At 43.8% G+C, this 20941-nt stretch overlaps 1 protein-coding gene across 1 annotated transcript in view; it reads right to left on the bottom strand.

The window, feature by feature from the left end:
- Window positions 1-207: 207 nt before the first annotated feature.
- LOC140389596 (profilin-2-like) overlaps window positions 208-20941 on the bottom strand; it is a 55809-nt gene continuing 35075 nt past the window's right edge. The window contains exon 3 of the mRNA XM_072473862.1: window positions 208-2004. Coding sequence (XP_072329963.1) covers window positions 1907-2004 — 98 coding nt within the window. The 3' untranslated portion in view covers window positions 208-1906. The remainder of the gene's footprint in view (window positions 2005-20941) is intronic.

The following is a 20941-nucleotide window of genomic DNA, read 5'->3' as shown; positions in this document are numbered from 1 at the left end:
GCTACAAGAATTTTTAAATCTGTACATATTTCACATGGCCTGAACATTGAGTATATGCTAGAATAACGCCCCTAAGGAAGTGCCGTTCGACTGAAAGCCTTGCAGCGGCAGTTAAAATCCATCTCACAACAGCAACAGATCAAATCTCTATGCAGTATGGCACAGGATACACGAACATTTGCAAAATAATTTCACAAGACAGCCAAGTGTGATTATTCCAACCAATACCATCTCCCGTTTTATTCATGTGAATACAGAAGTTTTATAATTTGTTTGAACAGAACATAAGTTAGTACCGTGCTCAAAACAGACATTTCCACAGATTTCAAAACTAGGAGCACAAGGCAATTTTTCCAGTTTCCTTCTGCAGCATGGGCTTACCAGATCTAATGCATCAATTCCCTTGATTTGAAAGATTTTAAACAGTTTGTGATTTCTATATCGGAGACTGCCATCCACAGATGCTAACAAAAGCCCTTGACCATCAATCAACTTTCTCATGGAAAACTTTAATATATTCATTTAAATTGCCAATGTAGCAGAGGAGTGGCAGTAATCCTTTACAATGGCATTTTACAGCAGTCAGTCCTCTTTTTAAAAAAAAAAACCCAAGCTGCAACTTAATTGGTCCTATGAAGCACTCAAAACTGGACACTCCAGATGGTTATGTTTGGGATATCTATTGTCCAAAATGGCAACCTTTATTTAAAAAATTAAACTTACATTAAAGGAGCTGGCAAAACAACATTTAAGTGCCTGAGCTATTGCAAAGATGGAATGTCCCTGGAGATTAAACTGATCAAAGTCAGGATTGTGACATGCCCATGGGGAGAAAAAAGTCGTCATTTACACTCACCTAGAGCAGTTCTGCAATTACACCCATGAAGTCAAGAATGCATACGGTTTAATACTAATGTTAAAAGTTCAGATTAAAGAGTGTATCCGCAAAACTATCCAACACAGGAGATGTAATCAGGTAATGAAACTGAAGGAAAATCCAGATGCTTTAGCAATGAGAATGGGCAATGAAGTTACAAGGAAAGTTAGGGCAGAAATATTATGGCAAGCAGACTAAGGATGCAGCTACCCTCCCAACATGCTTAAACAAAACAGGAAGACTAGATGAGCTCTGCAACTGCTCAAAGTGCTGACTCAGCAACACTTAAATCTGAGATTGTACTACCAGCACCTTCAATTTTTTTTTTTTTTTTTTTAAGTATTTCAATGGGGAAGTGGAAGGGAGAGAGAGAATAATCAGAACCTGGTTTGGTGACTTTGGATGGCAATAAACTTTCTAAATGCTAAAACAAAGCAATGCCCAGGCTTAGCAAGTCAGCCCTATTTGTTTTTTTTTTTTTTTTTGCAACAATATCAAAAGTAATAACATGCATATCACCATTTAGTTATTGTGCTAATGGTGCCAAAACATGGGATTTACTTTCCATTACACCTATAATGTTATTACAATTAAGTGGTAACGGGTGGAGGGAGAGAAAGGGAATCAATGAAATCGGAAATGGATAAATTTTAAAAATACTACCAACTACAGTCTGGTAGCACTGCCAATTAAACTGGGTGGCAAGAGGGTGAATGAGCTGCTAGGTGGATGGGAAGAGGCTACTTAGCATCCAGAATTCCTCAGGTATGCAGCCATGGTAAATGCTTTCTTGCCTCCATGGACACTTTCCTTTCCCATGACTACAACCATTGCTGGAGTACATAAGGAAAAAAATGAAAATTTGAACTTTCCCCATCAATACAAGGATAGAAAGGAGACATGGGTTCATACCCCCATAACCCTGCATTGCTATTAAACTTTCTGTAACTTCAATGTGAAAGAGTAGGTGACTGCTAAAAGGAAACTTTAATAGCAATTTTTAAACTACTGAATAGGAATCCTGGCCAACTAGAATCCAGATTCTCTCAAGTATTTTGCCATTCCGAATGCCTTCTTATTCAAGAGTCCTCCGTGGGTCCCGTCTTTTCCCATTACAAAGACCAAGACTGAAAGAAAAAAGAAAATATTTTAAGTACAATATGGACATTAATAGTGAAGTTATAAAGCATTAGTCAACAATTTCTTTGGATTTCTTTTCCTGCAGAAATGGTTTACTGATTTCAAGTTAAACAAACCCACAATAACCAGGTCCTTTAGCACAATTCTGACTAAAATATTTCTGTTAAAATACAGTAATAATGCTGCAAGACAATTACATTTAATGATACAGTACAAAAAATGCAAATGAGAAATTATCACAATACATAAATATGGCCCTACACCATTTCAAACCAACTTAATCTAATTTACACATCAAAAGTAACCCATCTTAAAAGTTAAACTTTAAAAGAAAATCCATGTAAATCACAGTATCACCACCACCGTTGGCCCACAAAGGCAGTATTACAAGTTCTCAGCCAGCCCACCAGGATAGGACACAGCAGAACCAGAGCCAGACCATCATTCTTTACATAGACAATACAAGAGTATCCATTAAAATTCTAGGTCAGTGACCAAAATGGCAAAAGCTCTTCAGAGTAACGCACACTGTATTTATGACGTAACTTAAGATTGCCTTCTTCAATCCCTGCACAATAGAATGTTATCATTCCACTAGTGAAAAGGGCAGTGGGGAGATGCCTGGGAAAGGCGGGGGAAACAAATTTTGGAAAGTCAATTGATCAGCATGGTTTTCTGCAAAACTAAATCTTCATTTCTGGACCAGAGAACAAGAAGCCATAAAAGAAAAGCCAAGAGTGGCAATGTTTTAGTGCGGTGTTGGGCAACATGCAGCCCAGGGGCCACATACAGCCCATCTGGAATCAGAGCGTGACCACAAAACATTGTGGACTGCCACATTGCATGAATTTTTCATTCACGTAGTTTTTTTCTATCGGTATAACTGAAGTGAAATGCAAGTAAAGCAAGGGCAAGTGAAATGAGGTGCGTGCTGATTGCTCACAACAAAGAACAAAGAAAAGTACAGCACAAGAACAGGCCATTCAGCCCTCCAAGCCAGTGCCGACCATGCTGCCCGACTAAACTACAATCTTCTACACTTCTTGGGTCCATATCCCTCTATTCCCATCCTATTCATGTATTTGTCAAGATGCCCCTTAAATGTCACTATTGTCCCTGCTTCCACCACCTCCTCCAGTAGAGAGTTCCAGGCACCCACTACCTGGTGTAAAAAACTTGCCTCATACATCTACTCTAAACCTTGCCCCTCGCACCTTAAACCTATGCCCCCTAGTAATTGACCCCTCTACCCTGGGGAAAAGCCTCTGACTATCCACTCTGTCTATGCCCCTCATAATTTTGTAGACCTCTATCAGGTCGCCCCTCAACCTCCTTCGTTCCAGTGAGAACAAACCGGGTTTATTCAACCACTCCTCATAGCTAATGCTCTCCATACCAGGCAACGTTCTGGTAAATCTCTTCTGCACCCTCTCGAAAGGCTCCACATCCTTCTGGTAGTGTGGCGACCAAAATTGAACACTATACTCCAAGTGTGGCCTAACTAAGGTTCTATACAGCTGCAACATGACTTGCCAATTCTTATACTCAATGCCCTGGCCAATGAAGGCAAGCATGCCGTATGCCTTCTCCACCTGTGTTGCCTCTTTCAGTGACCTGTACACCTAGATCTCTCTGACTTTCAATACTCTTGAGGGTTCTACCATTCACTGTATATTCCCTACCTGCATTAGATCTTCCAAAATGCATTACCTCACATTTGTCCGGATTAAACTCCATCTGCCATCTCTCCGCCCAAGTCTCCAAACATTCTAAATCCTGCTGTATCCTCTGACAGTCCTCATCGCTATCCGCAATTCCACCAACCTTTGTGTCGTCTGCAAACCTACTAATCAGACTAGTTACATTTTCCTCCAAATCATTTATATATACTACAAAGAGCAAAGGTCCCAGCACTGATCCCTGCGAAACACCACTGGTCACAGCCCTCCAATTTGAAAAGCATCCTTCCATTGCTACTCTCTGCCTTCTATGACCTAGCCAGTTCTGTATCCACCTTGCCAGCTCACCCCTGATCCTGTGTGACTTCACCTTTTGTACTAGTCTACCATGAGGGACCTTGTCAAAGGCCTTACTGAAGTCCATATAGACAACATCCACTGCCCTACCTGCATCAATCATCTTAGTGACCTCCTCGAAAAACTCTATCAAGTTAGTGAGACACGACCTCCCCTTCACAAAACCATGCTGCCTCTCACTAATACGTCCATTTGCTTCCATATGGGAGTAGATCCTGTCTCGAAGAATTCTCTCCAGTAATTTCCCTACCACTGACGTAAGGCTCACCGGTCTGTAGTTCCGTGGATTATCCTTGCTACCCTTCTTAAACAGAGGAACAACATTGGCTATTCTCCAGTCCTCCGGGACATCACCTGAAGACAGTGAGGATCCACTGTGGGGAACAACATTGGCTGTGAGCCATGCACTCCCTCTTTGTCCAAAGTTTGAACATCTATTTTTGTTTTGACCATTTGAAGTTGATAGTTCTATTAATATATAAAGTTATGTATAATATAAAGCTAAAGCAAATGGAATTGCAGGTAGTGCCTGGAGATGGATAGAAAACTGATTAGCAGACAGAAAGCAAAAATTTGGAATAAATGGGTCTTTCTGATTGGCACCCAGACTAATGGGGTACCGCAGGGATCTGTTCTGAGACCCCAACTGTTCACTTTATATAGTAATGATTAGGACATGCCAATTAAATGTAGAATTACCAAATTTGCAAATGTTACAAAGTTGGGTGGTGGGTGAGCTGTGAGGAAGACGCAGAAACGCTTCAGTGGGATTTGGACAGGCTGCACGAGGAGGCATATGCATGGCAGAAGAATAAATGAGGGTATTCACTTATTCACTTGGGTAGCAAAAATAGAGTGGCAGATTATTTGAATAGTTGCAAATTGAGAGAGGTGGCAGCGAGACCTTGGTGTCCTCGTGCATCAGTTGCTGAAAGTAAGTGGTAGATTCAGAAGAATGTTCCTGATGGGTGAGGGAGCCCAGAACTAGGGTTCATAGTTTGACGATAAGGTGCAACTCTTTTAGGACTGAGGTGGGGAGAAATGTCTTCACCCAGAGTGTGGTGAATCTATGGATTCACTACCACAGTCGTTGAGGCAAAGACAGTGTAATTTCAAAAAGTAATTAGATATAGCTCTTGGGACTAAAGGGATATTGGGGGGGGAAATCCAGGTATTGAATTTGATCAGCCATGATCATATGAATGGCAGAGCAGGCTAGAGGGTCGAATGACCTCTTCCTGCTAATTATTACACATTTTTCAGAACTCAGAAATATTCAGCATATATTAAATCCATTTAATCTTATTCATGGGATCATGTTAGTGAACAATCCTGGTTTCAATCTTGCGGCCCACTCACTTACCTAGGTTTCACATCACTGTTTTAGAGGTTACGAACATTCTTCATCATCACCAGGCCCAAGCTCCAGAATTCCTTATCGAAATGTCTCAAAACCTACCTCTGACCATAAGTTGATAAGATATGAACAGAATTAGGCCATTTGGCCCAACGACTCTGCTCTGCCGTTCGATCATGGCTGATCGCATCCTGGCCTCAACTCCATTGTCCTGCCCATTTTCCATAACCCTTCAAAGGCACTGCCAATTAAAAATCTGTCTGTAACTCCTTCAATTTACTCACTGTTCCAGCATCCACCGCACTCTGGGGTAGCAAATTCCAGAGATTCACAACCCTTCAGGAAAAGTAGTTTCTCCTCAACTCAGTTTTAAATTTTCAGGCAATGGGGCAGGCACGGTCTCTGGGTGGCCCCCAGGCCCACCTCCCCTTTAACTATGTGCCCACCCAGCTGTAGCCACCTAACTTGGCCAACTCCCGATTTAAAATGGCGAACGGCAAAGGCTGATGGGAAAGTCAGCCAACAAAGACAGAAACCGGCAGGTGCAGGTTTGCTGTGTATTAAAACTCTGCAAAAGGCCAGACAACATCGATACCAGCGACCATCAGCATAATAATGTAGCAGCCATCTACATACGAATGAGCAATCCCCGGGGACAATAGCAACATTTGGGACACTCAAAACTAAGCCAGACTCCCCGGCGCGAGCAGGTGCCAATACAAAGGAGGTGAACAAACACCTCAAGACCGCACATCGATCAGGGAACCGCTCCAGTATTGGAGAAATCGAACCAAGCGATTGGGACAAAGTCCAATCACTTGGGACCAGGTACAGGGTCCGCCCCGAAAGGCAGGAAGCCCCTGGGGACTATAAGAGTTAAGCCCCAAGTTCAAATCTCGCTCTCTTCATCCTGCCCGGGTCACTCAGCAACACAAACCAACATTGACCGTGACCGGTACAGTGACCACCGACAGAAGTCTTAATTCAACGCTCGCTACGAGATAGGCGCTCCTAGCTACCAATCCGTACCAACTTCGAATCCCGCAGACTCAGAACCCGAACGAAAGGCCATTTGTTCCCCTGACCTGGTGGGCCAGTCCGAAGTTAAGTATAGGCCTGTTAGTTGTAGAAGTAGCTTAGACGTAGAATTTGTGCATGAGTAGCGATTACTGTGTATAATAAATGTGCTTGGATTTGAATCTTACTAATCGGTGTATTGAGTTATTGATCATTACTTGGACTTGAACCTCGTGGAGGTATAACGATACCTGGCGACTCGAGAGCAAAGGTAATAAAACAGAGCAATTGAACCAACGGGAAAAGTTAGCAACACAGCCTCGTGAATCCAGCTGAGACTCCAGGACTCACCACCTGTAGTGGGCACCACATCCAACTGGCACTACTGGGGCTAATGTTCTCAGGCAATCCAATTAGCCAGCAACTCTCCAAGGACTTCCTCCCAAGATAGGGCTGAAGTATTGACATGCCTTTGGAACCCACAGTCTTGAGCTTTCTATCCTGACATGGGAGATAACCAACTACAATTTGGAACTGATGGAAGGTAATCAACACAATACATAAACTTTCTCGACATGCAATCAGAGCTATCGAATATTTGCAGCATTGTTTTTATGGGCATGTTTTTCTTTAACCCATCTTACACCATGTAGTTTTATATTCTTTCAGCAGACTGTGAAGCACAATTCTAGGAACTGAAGTCAGTGTTAATTTCATAACATTCTTTATTGTTTCAAGTAGGCTTGCATTAACACTGCAATGAAGTTACTGTGAAAATCCCCCAGTCGCCACACTCCAGCACATGTCCGGGAACACGGAGAATTCAGAATGCGCAAATTACCTAACAGCATATCTTTTGGGACATGTGGGAGGAAACCAGAGCACCCGAAGGAAACCCACGCAGACACGGGGAGACCGTGCAGGCTCCGCAGAGTGAACCAAGCCGGAAATCGAACCTGGGACTCTGGCACTATGAAGCAACAGTGCTAACCACTCTGCCACCGTGCGGCTCTAAATGACAATGCAATTGTTGGAAAATTGATTCACATGGCTAAACAGTCAAAGAAAGAGCTATAAGAGCAACAGTTGCTACCTCAACCATTATGAAATTAGTTTGGCGCAAAGTTAGTTATAAGTTAACCAGATAAACATCCACAGGAGAGGAAGTAGTGAGCACACAGATGTGAGAAGTAAACATTCAGCAGAACATATCTGTCAGCATGGTTTGTTTTTCTCTTTTTTAAATAAATTTAGAGTACCCAATTCTTTTTTTCCCCAATTTAAGGGGCAATTTAGTGTGGCCAATCCACCTACCCTGCACATCTTTGGGTTGTGGGGGTGAGACCCACGCAGAGGGGAAAATGTGCAAACTCCACACTGACAGTGACCCTGGGCCAGGATCAAACCCGGTTCCTCAGCGCTGTGAAGTAGCAGTGCTAACCACCCCCACCATCCAGCATGGTTTTATAAATGGGCACGGTAAGGCATAGGAAAGCATATGGACACAATATCTTCCCAGTTATTCACCATCTCAACCTGGATAAAGTGCTTCCTTAATTTTAAAGTTCTTTTTATTTAACAAATACAAATCCTCAAAGCCAAGCGATAACACTGAGTTGCATAGTGGTTAGCACTACTGCCTTACAGGGCCAGGGCTCAATTCTGGACTTGGATAACTGATTCTCCCCTTGTCTGCCAGAGTTCCCTCTGCTGCCCCCAGTCCAAAGATGCGTACATTAGGTACAGGGATAGGCAGGGGAGAGGACTTGGGTAGAGTGCTCTTTGAGGGTCAGTGCAGACTCAATGGTACAAATGGCCTCCGTCTGAACTGTAGGGATTCTATGAAATACGGCCAAATTCATTAGTCTGTATTACAGGCCAGGGTTCGGAGAACCCTAAAGTGTATCATGAAGTTCACCTGACCCACAACTTTGAATAGATTTTGATTATGGGGAGCATAAGGGCCCACTCTACAGGTGTGATGCAACAGAGATCTAAAGTACTTTTAAAACAAAATGTTTATTATATGAATCCAGTTAAAATTTTATAAATACACAGTAAACATCTTAGCAACTATCAACCCAAATACTTTCCCCAAAGAATACAGTGCTCTATATTAATCTTTCTTAGCAACATCCATAAGACAAACACCCTCTTTAACAAAGACAGCAGATTTAAATTCTCTACTGAGAGCAGTTATCACTTTTAAATTAGCAAGTGATCTGAAGACCTTTTCATGCAGAGATATCAAAATTACACCTTGTTTGGCTGGATGCAGCCCCAACTCTGAAATGAAACTAAACACTCTAGTTGCCAGCTCAAAAACGAAAGTTATGGAGGTTGGCTGCACAGAGGGGCCATGACCTGCCCTCAACCTGTCTGGAAAGCACCACTCTTGCACTCAACGGTTACTGCAAGAAAATCCTGAACCTCCAACAGCTTTCTGGGGTACCTTAGCCACTTTGAGGTGGCCCAAGGCAGCAACTTTAAGGACTAAGAGATGGGCAATAATTGATAGCCTCTCCAGCTGCACTCAAATGGAAAAATCTTCCAAATCTACTGAAATGGTTTACAGCAAAACCTAGCAAGAGTAAAGTAGATTTAATTTTGGGTTTTCCTTGTAAAAAAAACACTAGCTTCTCAGACAACTGACTAGGATTGATCAACAACCAGTAAAGCAAGGCTGAAAAGAGAAATGCACCCATGGCTAACATTTAGTGTCAGTATAGACCTGAAATATATGTAGGGTCAATGATATTAAATTTACTGAGAGATGTCCGTAAATAACTGCATACATGGGCTTGCTTCAGGAGACTACCTGCAAACAGACATTACAGATGGATATTAATGCCAAGTATGGAATATATGGAGGGGCTAAAGCAAGCATAAGTGTCAAAACATGATTCAATGACAAGGCATCTCCGGAGTACACCATGATAGTTTGCTTATTCTACAGCAAAAAGGATATAAATACCTAATTCAGAGGAGACTTATGCAGAAAATAAAATCAAGGAACTGTCACTAGAGGAAGAAAAATACCTTATGGGAGATGTGATTCAAGGAGACTTTATTGGTGATATTTAATAATTCACAAAGCAGGCAGGAATAATATTTTGCAATGCATAACAGCTTGCATAGTAGCAGCAAATAGAAACTAACCAAAATAACAAAGCAGCTAAAATACCAGTTGAATCATTAAGTAATCCTATACTGGAACATTGGACCAGAGGAGTAGGCCATTCAAAGACTACTCCCATTCCTTGGAATTTGTTTCACCATTCCAGTCATAGCTGAACTATTAATTCCTCTATCCACCAACTTGGTACCAGAAGCCTAAATGTTCATGTCTAACTACTGACATTTTCAACAGGAGGAATAATAAAGGGTTCCAGATTTTCAGTGTCAAGTGCTTCCAGACATCACCCTGATTAGCCTGGCTCTAATTTGAAGGCTGTGCTCCTTGTACTAAATTCCTCTAGAGAAAATAGCTTCCTTTAGCTTATCAAATCCTTTAATCATCTTAATTAGCATCACCTTTAATTTTCTATATTTGAGGAAATACAAGATTGTGCAATTTGTAACCCTGGTTTACCATTCTGACAACCCTGTTGTATTGCATCTCATCCAAGGCCAATGCATTCTAAGAAGTGCAGTGCCCAGAATCAAATGCAGTACTAAATATTCTCACTAGAATTTCATATATCCAACTTCAACCTCTGGCGAGGGGCAGCTTCTACACATCACCTCCATCTTAGCTTCACACTCATTATCTGCCTGGAAAGGAAAACAAAGTTGGGATTTTAAAACATCTTGGATGTTTCTCCAATCCCTGAAAACAAAAACTTCAGAAAAACATGTTAATGGGTGGCAACCAGCAACAACCCAATCTACTTTGTGACCGAGAATTCTTTCAACTCCTCTTTTTGAATACTTGCCGTAAAATCTAAATTGGCTGCCCTGATTCTTTGTGGGTACAACCAAAGCTCAACCAGTCCATATGCTGTTTTTCATCAACATCTGAAAATCTCAAGTTCCACACACCAATGAAAATACCAGTTCAACCTCACCATCTCTCCCAGGTGCCGTCAGACCGGAGTTTTTCCAGCTTTTGTTTCAGATTCGTAGTAATTTGCTGTTAGCCACATCCCTCCTGATCACCAGATATCTTTCATTCTACCTCTGCGGTAGCATCAATCACAATCCATCTGCTGCTGATATCCTTGTCCATGTTTTTGCTGTTATTTGTAGAATAGACTACACCAATGCTCTCTGGTCAGCCTTCCATCTTTTTATCCTCCATAATCTTAGTTTATCCAAAACTCTGCAGCCATATCCCAGTCATCCATCACCCAAGCTCACCAACTTCGTTCCCAGTCTGGCAACACCTTAATTATGAAATCCAAGCTCATGTTCATACGCACTTATGCGTACACATGTCAAGCTCCACAAAAGATTGTTTAAACAAGATGACCCCATTCTTTTAAACTCATGTATGTCTAATCTCCCCACCACTCATCCTCCCCCGCACCCCCCGCCCCACCCCACAAGAAAACCCTCTCATTCCGAGAATCAAACTAGTGAACCGTTGATGCTTCCAAAACCAGTACATCACTATACACAGTACTGTATGATCTAATAAATACCCTATAAAATTGTAACAAGACTTTCCCACTCATACCACTTGCAATAAAAACCAGTCTGTCCGCGTTCCTAATAATTTAATGTACATGCTAAACTCTTAATTTCACATAACAAGGACAGCCAGGTCCCTATGCATTCTGTGTTCTCCCTAGTATTATTATTTTGCATTTCTACTCCTGCCGAAGTAGGCAACCTCACATTTTCCCACATTATACTCCATCTGCCAATTTTATTCCCATTCAAAATATCTATATCCCTTGACCAATTCTATTCAATTTGCTTTGTCCATCTTTGCATAGTTAGCAAATATTGATACAATATACTATCTCTTTATCAAAGTCATTAACAGATTGTAAACAGTGGAGGCCCCAGCAATAATCCCCATGGAGTCATATCTGGCATAAGGAAGATGGCTCTGGTTGGAAGTCAATCTCAGCTCCAGGACATCACTGCAGGGATTCCTCAGCATGGTGCCCGAGGCCCAACCATCTTCAGCTGCTTCATCAATGAAATCCCTTCCATCATAAGATCAGAAGAGGGGGTGACTGCACAACGTTCAGTACCATTCGCAACTCCTCAGATAATTAAGCAGTCTATGGCCAAATGCAGCAAGACCTAGACAATATTCAAGTTTGAACTGACAAATGGCAAGTTACATTCGCGCCACACAAGTGCTAGGCAATGACCATCTCCTACAATAGAGGATCTAAATCGCCCCATGACATGCAATGGCATTACTATCGCTGAATCCCCCACAATCAACATCCTGGGAGTTACCACTGAAACTGAACTGGACTAGCCATATTAATACTGGGGCTACCAGGGCAGATCAAAGGCTAGGAGTCCTATGGCGAGTAAGTAACCCACCTCCTGACTCCCCAAATCCTGTCCACCATCTACAAGGCACAAGTCAGCAGTGTAATGGAATACTTTTCACTTCCTGGATGAGTGCCGCTCCAACAACACTCTGATGCTCAACACCATCCAGGACAAATGCAGCCCCGCTTGATTGCTACTACTTCCACCACCGAACAGTGGCAGCCGTGTACACCATCTACAAGATGCACTGCAGAAACCCGCCAAGGTTCCTTCCAAACTCACAACCACTACCATCTGGAAGGACAAGCAGCAGATACCTGGGAACCCCACCACCTGGAGATTCTCCTCTAGTATAAATGCTGGCCTAACCAGCAACACCCACATCCCGAAAATTGTTTTTTTTTTTTGGTTTTTTTTTTAAACTAGTTCGCTAATCCAAAAATGGCCGGATTATCCCACTGTTGCCCGTTAAGTTTGCCCATCCTCTATCCATGCTAATACTCCATTTTCCTGCCTGATCACTATATCCCTCAATTCCCCGAGACCCCAAAAATCTGTCTAGCCTAACCTTAAATGTATTGGACAATGGAACACCCACAACCCTCGGGTAGAGGATTCAAAAGATCCACAATCCTTTGAATGAAGCAACTTCTCTCATCTCTCTCCTAAATGATTAGCCCCTTATCCTGAGAATGCACGTTTTAGACTCACTGACTAGCAGAAAACAATCTCCCAGCTTCTACCCGATTAAACCCCCTCAGAAAATTAAGTTTCAAGAATTCCTAAGGGAATCTCTTAAAACTCCAGAAAATAAGCCCAATTTACTTACTTATCCTATCATAGCACAACTCCCTCGCCCCTCATCCCAAGGCCCAATCTAGTGAACCTTTGTTGTACCATCTCCAGTGCAAGTATATCTTCTCAAAGATGTAGACCAAAACTGCAGAATGTTCCAGATGCGGTCTCACCAAAACTCTGTACAATTGTAACACAACTCGTATTCTAATATTCCAGTCCCCTTGCAATAAAGGCAAACATGCCATTTATCTTCCCACTTGCTTGCTGCACCTGTATAAAACTTTCTGCATTCCTCCAAGTGCACCCAAGTCTCTTGGAAGTTCCAAGTTCTACACCTTTTTAAAAATATTGTTTTTCCAATTTTAGGATCGAAGTGAATAACTTCAGATTTCCCTATATTGTATTCCATCTATCCTGTTGCCTGCTCACTTAGCCAGTCCATATCTTTGCATAGACTTCGATCTCGATACCTTTTAGTCTATTTACTCAATCTTAACCAGTTCTTCCTTCATACCCATGTAATTGGCTTTGGAATATGGCACTTTCAAAACTGCATCCTATTATGATCACTATTTCCTGGAGGACCTTTTACTAATTAACAGCGCTTCATTACACAATGCTAGATCTAAGATAGCTTTCAGTTCCACAATGTATTGCTCCCCACAAAATTCTACAAACTCGTCTTTTAGACCACACTTGCCAATTTGATTGAAGTCCCCTTTCTTACAAGCTCCAATAGGTTCTTTAATGCTCTGCACAATAACTATTACAGGATCTATAAACTACTCCCACCAGTGTTTTCGGACTCTTGCTATTCCTAATTTCCACCCATACTATTCTATTTTCATGATCGTTTGAAGCCAGATCTCTCACTATTGGCCTTGCACCATCTTTTGCTATCAGGGCCACCTCTCCTCCTTTGTCATTTTGTCTTTCCTAAATATTGTATATCCTATCAGCTACTGGTCCCCCTTAATTCACTCTGACCACACTCCTTGTATGCTCAGTCTCCCTCCTTGCTTGAATAGGAGTGCTGCATTTGCAGTTTTCCAATCTGCTGGGACCTTTTGGAAGATTATAACTGAACACATCCACTACCTTTCCAGAGAATGCAGACCATCAGATCCCCCCCCCCCCCCGACTGTGAAGACAAATAGAAACATGCCTCCACCATGTTGTGTTAGCTATAACACAAAGGCGTTTCCCTGCCCGGTTGATACAATAATATTTTTATTAAGAGCTTCCATCTCACTGAGAAGGTTCCAGGCTAATCCACACTTAAAACACTGCTTGCACTTTGACAGTTGTTCCACCTCAGCAGATGAGACAATCCACAACATTCTTTAAAAGTCAATTTGCCCCATCTCCTAATGTCAATGGATCCTTAAGTTCCAGGATCTGGGTCTGCAGCTTGAGCTCTACTTGGGCTATACCCTGCATACCATGTTGTTGAATTTCATCCATTAGTTTGAAAAGTTGTGTTTACAGACAATAAAAAGACCAACAGGGACAAAAGCACTACCTCTGCCCAATGGAGTGATGGGGGCATAAACAGGAGGAAGAGTAGACCATTTGGCATCTTATACCTGTTCAGGCATTCATTAAGATCCATCGTCACACGCTGTTCTAAATATACTCAACAACTGAGCACCCAAGAGTAGGAAAGTGCAAGGATTCACAACCCTCAAGGAAATTTCTTATCAGTCCTCAATAGCTGACTCCTTGTCAAAGTCTGTGACCTGATATTACAGATTCTCTAGCTAAGGGGAACTTTTCCCTCAGCATTTATCCTGCAGTTTTATATGAAGCAGTAATATACTTTTGTTCAAGGTATTTATACCTACTTCAGCCAAAACATTTATTAAATTGAATATTGTGCCAAAAAATACAAACTTAATTAGGGCAGCACGGTAGCCTAATGGTTAGCACAATTGCTTCACAGCTCCCAGGTTCGATTCCCGGCATGGGTCACTGTCTGTGCGGGAGTCTGCATGTTCTCCCCGTTCGTGCGTGGGTTTCCTCCCACAATCCAAAGATGTGCAGGTTAGGTGCATTGGCTATGCTAAATTGCCCTTAGTGCCCAAAATTGCCCGTAGTATTGGGTGGGGTTACAGGGTTGTGGGGATAGGGTGGAGGTGTGGACTTGGGGAGGGTGCAGGGAGGGTGCTCTTTCCAAGAGCCGGTGCAGACTCTGGGCCGAATGGCCTCCTTATGCACTGTCAATTCTATGATTCTATGACTAAAGATCGTCTTCCCAAGAAGAGGAGCTGTGTACAATATGCAGAATTTTCTGCTGAGGGTTTTAATAGCAGATGGATTCTCTGCACAGATCATGACAACATTCAGACCAGATAGAAGATAGGAGCAGGAGACCACCTTTTGGCCCTTCGAGCCTGCTCCGCCATCTTTCACGATTATGGCTGATCATCCAACTCAATAGCCTAATCCTGTTTTTTTCCCCATCGCCTTTGATCCCATTCTCCCCAAGTGCTACATCCAGCCGCCTCTTGAATATATTCAGAGTATTAGCATCAACTACTTCCTGTGGTTATGAATTCCACAGGCTCACCACTCTGTGTGAAGAAGTGTCTCCTTATCTCTGTCCAAAATGGTTTACCCCGAATCCTCAGGCTGTGACCCCTGGTTCTGAACACACCTATCATTGGTAACATCTTCCCTGCATCTACCCTGTCTAGTCCTGTTAGAAAGAAAAGGTGACAAACATATAGCAAAACTGCACTGCTTGCAAACTTGTTTGTTGCAATACAGGAGGTCTGAATGAAATGCCTGTAGGTTTTTTAAAATATAAAGTGATTGCCAAGATCATTTTCTCTTTGGCTTCCTTTCTCAAGGTTTAGTACAAAATTTGCACAGGCCCAAAAAAATCCTTTAATTTTAAATTAAAGTGAATGCATTTCTACTCCATGTCTGCTCAAAGCAAACGGGAGTGAGTTCTGGGACCATACAATTAAGTTACTTCTACCTGTTCCAATAACCAACTGACCTTCGACATTGCTTCCCATCATTAAAGGGCAGCACAGTAACAAAGGGCCGCAGGGTAGCAGTGGTTAGCACAGTGGCTTCACAGCTCCGGGATCCCAGATTCGATTCCCAGCTTGGGTCACTGTCTGTGTGCAGTCTGCACATTCTCCCAGTGTGTGTGGGGGTTTCCTCCAGGTGCTCCGGTTTCCTCCCACAGTCCAAAGATGTGCAGGTTAGATGGATTGGCCATGCTAAATTGCCTTTAGTGCAAAGGTTGGGTGGGGTTACTGGGATAGGGTGGAGGTATGGGCTTGGGTAGGGTGCTCTTTCAAAGGGTGGTGCAGACTCGATGGGCCGAATAGCCTCCTTCTGCACTGTAAATTCTATGATTAACCAAGGTATCCATCTTCATGTGCTGGAGGGATTTACACATTCCATGTCTTTTTATTGAGGGATGACAACATTTTGATTTGTTCTTGGTCTGTTAATGCCCATCCCTAATTGCCCCAGAGTAGATTAGGAATGGGTGAAGAGAAGAGTTGCCTCAAGCCAGAGCACAAGGAAGCCATTTAGCCCATTAAGTCCTTGCAAGCTTCCTGTATAGCAACAGCCCATTCCACCCTACCATTTTATTCCTACAGCCTTGCAAGTTATTTTCATCAAGTTCCCATATTTTGATCATTGATAGTCTTTGCTTCCCTTGCTGACAGCAAGTTCTTGGCTGTTACCACTTGCTGCATTAAAAAAGTTCTTGCTCACATCCCAATGTCACCATACCCAAAACTCACCCAGGCCTTGTACCATCAGATGAAAAACGTTTCTATTGACCTCCTCTAAACTTATCAATCTTGTACACCTGCATCAGATTTCCCATCAACTTCTGTTCCAAGGGGAACAACCCTAGCTTGTCCAACCTAACCTTGTAACCAAAATCCCCCATCCCGGTACCAATCTGGTAAATCTCCTCACATCCATCCAACAGTGTAGTGTCCAGAACTGACAATGTTGCATCCTAACCAAAGCTTTATTAAAGGTACTATAGAAGTTATATAAATGCCTATGTCATGAAGCCGAAGATTCCATAGAGTTTAATTTGCAAATGTGCTGCCACTGCCACCTTCAAAGATCTATGCAAATAAACCCCACAGTCCTCGGTCTCTGCACACTTTAGAACTGTCATGAAGCTTTCTTGCTCAGGAGTCCATATAGGGAGGTAAACCTGCAATGAGTTCTCCCCGTAACAGTTTAATACAACTTCCTTTCTTTGTCAGGCCCTCAGGGTCGCAGATGACTTGCTTACACTCTAGGTGGGTTCTGCAGTGGCCAGATAGCCCAATCCTGGATACGCAGACACTGCCACAAGCAGGTGTGTTTGAGGAGGTGGGAGAGACATTAGATTCTACATCTGGCCTCTGCGTGCTCCACCGTGACGCTCAAGGTGATTGCCACCTTCACAGATGCTTCTTCTCCGGTTTCTGCGTTCGAAGGAAAGCGATTTCAATGTGCCAATGGGGCTGCTGCATTTATTTAGGGAGGCTTTCGTAGCATTTCCTCTGCCCTCAGTGATCGCTTGCCACTGCGGAATTCGGAGTAGAGTAATTTTCAAGTCTCGTGTCAGACGTGCTGACAATATGGCCTGCTCATCGCAATTGGTAGAGCGTTACCTGTGCCTCTATACTGGGGATATTGGCATGGGAAGGAACCAATGTCCTTGACGCCACGAGGCAGCAATAATAACCACTACGCCAGTGCCGCCCTAGATTTACAGGATTTTGCAGAGGCAATATTGGTGATATCCAGCAAGTGGAGTTGTCTGCTGTAGATTGTCCATGTTTCTGATGCATACGTGAGGTCAGCTGTGGACCATGAGGTTGGTGGTGAATTTGAAGTCTCAGTTTTCGAACACTCTGTTCTCAGGCACATTGGAGTCAATGCTGGATTTCATTTTCTATGACAGCTCATTCGGGTGGAGGCTCCCGGGTATGGGAAGTGTGCCATATTGTCCAGGAGCTTACAGTGGAATTCATTTTTTTTTCCAATTAAGAGACAATTTAGCATGGCCAATCCACCTAACCTGCACATCTTTGTGGTGTGGGGATGAGACCCAACAAACACGGGGAGAATTTACACACTTCACGGACAGTGACCGGGGGCCGGAATCGAACATGGGTTTAGCACCGTGAGGCAGCAGTGCTATCCACTGCGCCGCCATGCTGCCCCCGCTCACCGTGGATCTCGATGGTCTGGGGCAGTTGTGTGTGGCAGGAGCAGGCTGGTAGAAAAACTTTGTTTTCCAGATGTTTAGTCCGAGATCAATTCTCTCATATGCCTCAGCGAATGCATCAACGATAGTTTGTAGTTCCGACTCAGACAACGGCATAGTCTGCACACTTCAGCTCGATGACAAGAGATTGGTTCTGGCCTGGAGGTGGTTGAACAGTTTCCTGCTGTCCAGTAGGTTAGCTCCACGCCAATGGGGAGCTCCAGGGTGATGGGGTGGAGTGTTGCTGCGAAGAAGATGGAGAAGTGTTGGTGCGATGACACAGCTTGCACAAGTTTAACCCCAGCTTGCAGAGGTTCTGGACCTGTAGGGGTTTCGTTGAAGATCACAGCTTGCACGTCAACATGGGCAGAGAATGGTGATAAATTCCCGACGGCAGCCGAATTGGAGGATGTTCCACAATCCCTCATGGTTGACAGAGCCAAAGCCTTTTGTGGGATCAATGGTGGCCATTTAGAGGTTGGATTACTACAGTAACATTACCATTATACTACTGTCCACCTATGCAATACTGGAGAAGTCTACTGATCAAGGAAATGCAGTTTAGATTTTTTTAAAAAAAATTTTACAGCTTTATTTTTTGCTTATAGCAACTCGTATGCTTCAAAAAGAATATTGTGCCATATTAGCTTGCCATAATTTGATACATTTTCCATTACTAATTTAAAGCCATGATGTGGAGATGCCAGCGTTGGACTGGGGTGAGCACAGTAAGAAGTCTTACAACACCAGGTTAAAGTCCAACAGGTTTGTTTCGATGTCACTAGCTTTCGGAGCGCTGCTCCTTCCTCAGGTGAATGAAGAGGTATGCTCCAGAAACACATATATAGACAAATTCAAAGATGCCAAACAATGCTTGGAATGCGACCATTAGCAGGTGATTTAAATCTTTACAGATCCAGAGATGGGGTAACCCCAGGTTGAATAGGTGTGAATTGTATCAAGCCAGGACAATTGGTAGGATTTCGCAGGCCAGATGGTGGGGGATGAATGTAATGCGACATGAATCCCAGGTCCCGGTTGAGGCCGCACTCATGTGTGCGGAACTTGGCTATAAGTTTCTGCTCGGCTATTCTGCATTGTCGCGCGTCCTGAAGGCCGCTTTGGAGAACGCTTACCCAGAGATCAGAGGCTGAATGCCCTTGACTGCTGAAGTGTTCCCCGACTGGAAGGGAACATTCCTGCCTGGTGATTGTTGCGCGATTTAAAGCTACAAGCTTAAGATCAAATGAGTTCAACGGTCAATTGTGACCTTGTGGGCATGATCAGAATCTTGGCTTGGGAAAGATTAATTAAAAAGCAGTCTACATTTCGGCTACTTTATTTCATTCTTCACATTCAAAAGAAGCAAATCCTTATTTGAAATTATCTAGCTCCTGGTCTTAAAATTACATTTTATTAAGCAAACCTGTCGACTAAATGAAATGAGAAATGTCAATCAGCCGACCTACACTGGTTACAGCAAATCTGCTGCTCTAAGGATTTAAGTAGAAATTTGAACGGTGGAAAAAATGTACAATACAATGTACATGATTTTAATGTTTATCCTTTATGTTAAGGGTGAATCACAGGGCAGCACGGTGGCACAGCGGTTAGCACTGCTGCCTCATGGCACCGAGGTGCCAGGTTCAATCCCAGCTCTGGGTCATTGTCAGTGTAGAGTTTGCATATTCTCCCCATGTTTGCGTGGGTTTCTCCCCCACAACCCAAAGATGTGCAGGATAGGTGGATTGGCCATTCTAAATTGCCTCAATGGGAAAAAATTAATTGGGTACTCAATTTTTTTTTATTTTTAATATGTTTATTAGAATTTTTCAACAAAAATTTTCAACCATTCAAACCCCCCCCCCGGTAACAAAAAGAAAAGAAAAGTCGCATAGCAAGACAAACATATCAATTCAACATAATAGAGAACTTTGTACAATGGGTTCCCCCCGCACACATCGACTTTCCCATATGTTTATGCACTTCCCCTCCCAAGTGCCCCTAGGAAAAAAGAAAAAAAAGCCTTCCCCGCCCACCGTTCTACGGCCCCCCCCCGGGTTGCTGCTGACCGACCTCCATCTAGCGATCCGTGAGATAGTCTAGGAACGGTTGCCACCGCCTGAAGAACCCCTGCGCAGCCCGCGCCTTCCGCACCCTCCAGTCCCCCAGACAGGGAACCCGCGCCCCGACCACCTCTTCCGTTTTCAGTTCCCACTCGGCCAATGCAACAGCAACCCTAATTTCCCCCCCCCCCCCCCCCCCCCTCTCCCCGCTAGATCCAAATCTAGCTCTTTTGCTCCCGCCATAACACTTCCGTAAGTCAGCTGACACCTGCTGACCCCGGCTTACCCCGCCTTCCCGTTGACGCCCCCCCCCCACCCGTGTGGAAATCCCCTCCTCCTTGCGCTTCTCCACCCACCCCCCCACCCTTCCCTAACGTGGAAAAAGCCCACGCTTTCCTGAGCCAGCCCCTCCCCGTGACGCAGCTCCTGTTGCGGCCTTATCCCAATTCCCCCATCCCCGGGCCTCCCCACCCTCCAGCACCAGCAGCCACATTCCCCACAGTCTCCCCATCAAATCTCTTCCCCCCACCCGTGGAACATTCCTTACGCATAGTTAAAACCCTGTAGACAATCGACCCCCCCCCCACACAACCACAGACCCTCAGTTTGAGTCCAATTTTTCCGCTTGGATAAAGGTCCAAGCCTCTTCAGGCGTTTCATAGTGGTGTCGATCCTGAAATGTGACCCACAGTCGCGCTGGCTGCAGCATTCCGAAATTCACCCTCTCCCTCTGCAGCAGCGCCTTGGCCCGATTAAAACCAGCTCTCTTCTTTGTCACCTCCGCGCTCCAGTCCTGGTAGATTCGGATCACCGCATTCTCCCATCTACTGCTCCACTACTTCTAGGCCCATCTCAGGACACACACTGTCCACGAAACGATGAAACCTCACCACTATCACCCTTGGCGAGGAGACCCAAGGCCAACGAGCCGCCAGGACACGGTGA

Source organism: Scyliorhinus torazame, chromosome 14 (genome assembly GCF_047496885.1).
Source record: "Scyliorhinus torazame isolate Kashiwa2021f chromosome 14, sScyTor2.1, whole genome shotgun sequence".
Lineage (NCBI taxonomy): Eukaryota > Metazoa > Chordata > Chondrichthyes > Carcharhiniformes > Scyliorhinidae > Scyliorhinus > Scyliorhinus torazame.
The sequence above is the reverse complement of the archived record's forward strand: the minus strand, read 5'-3'. Positions and strand labels throughout refer to the sequence as shown.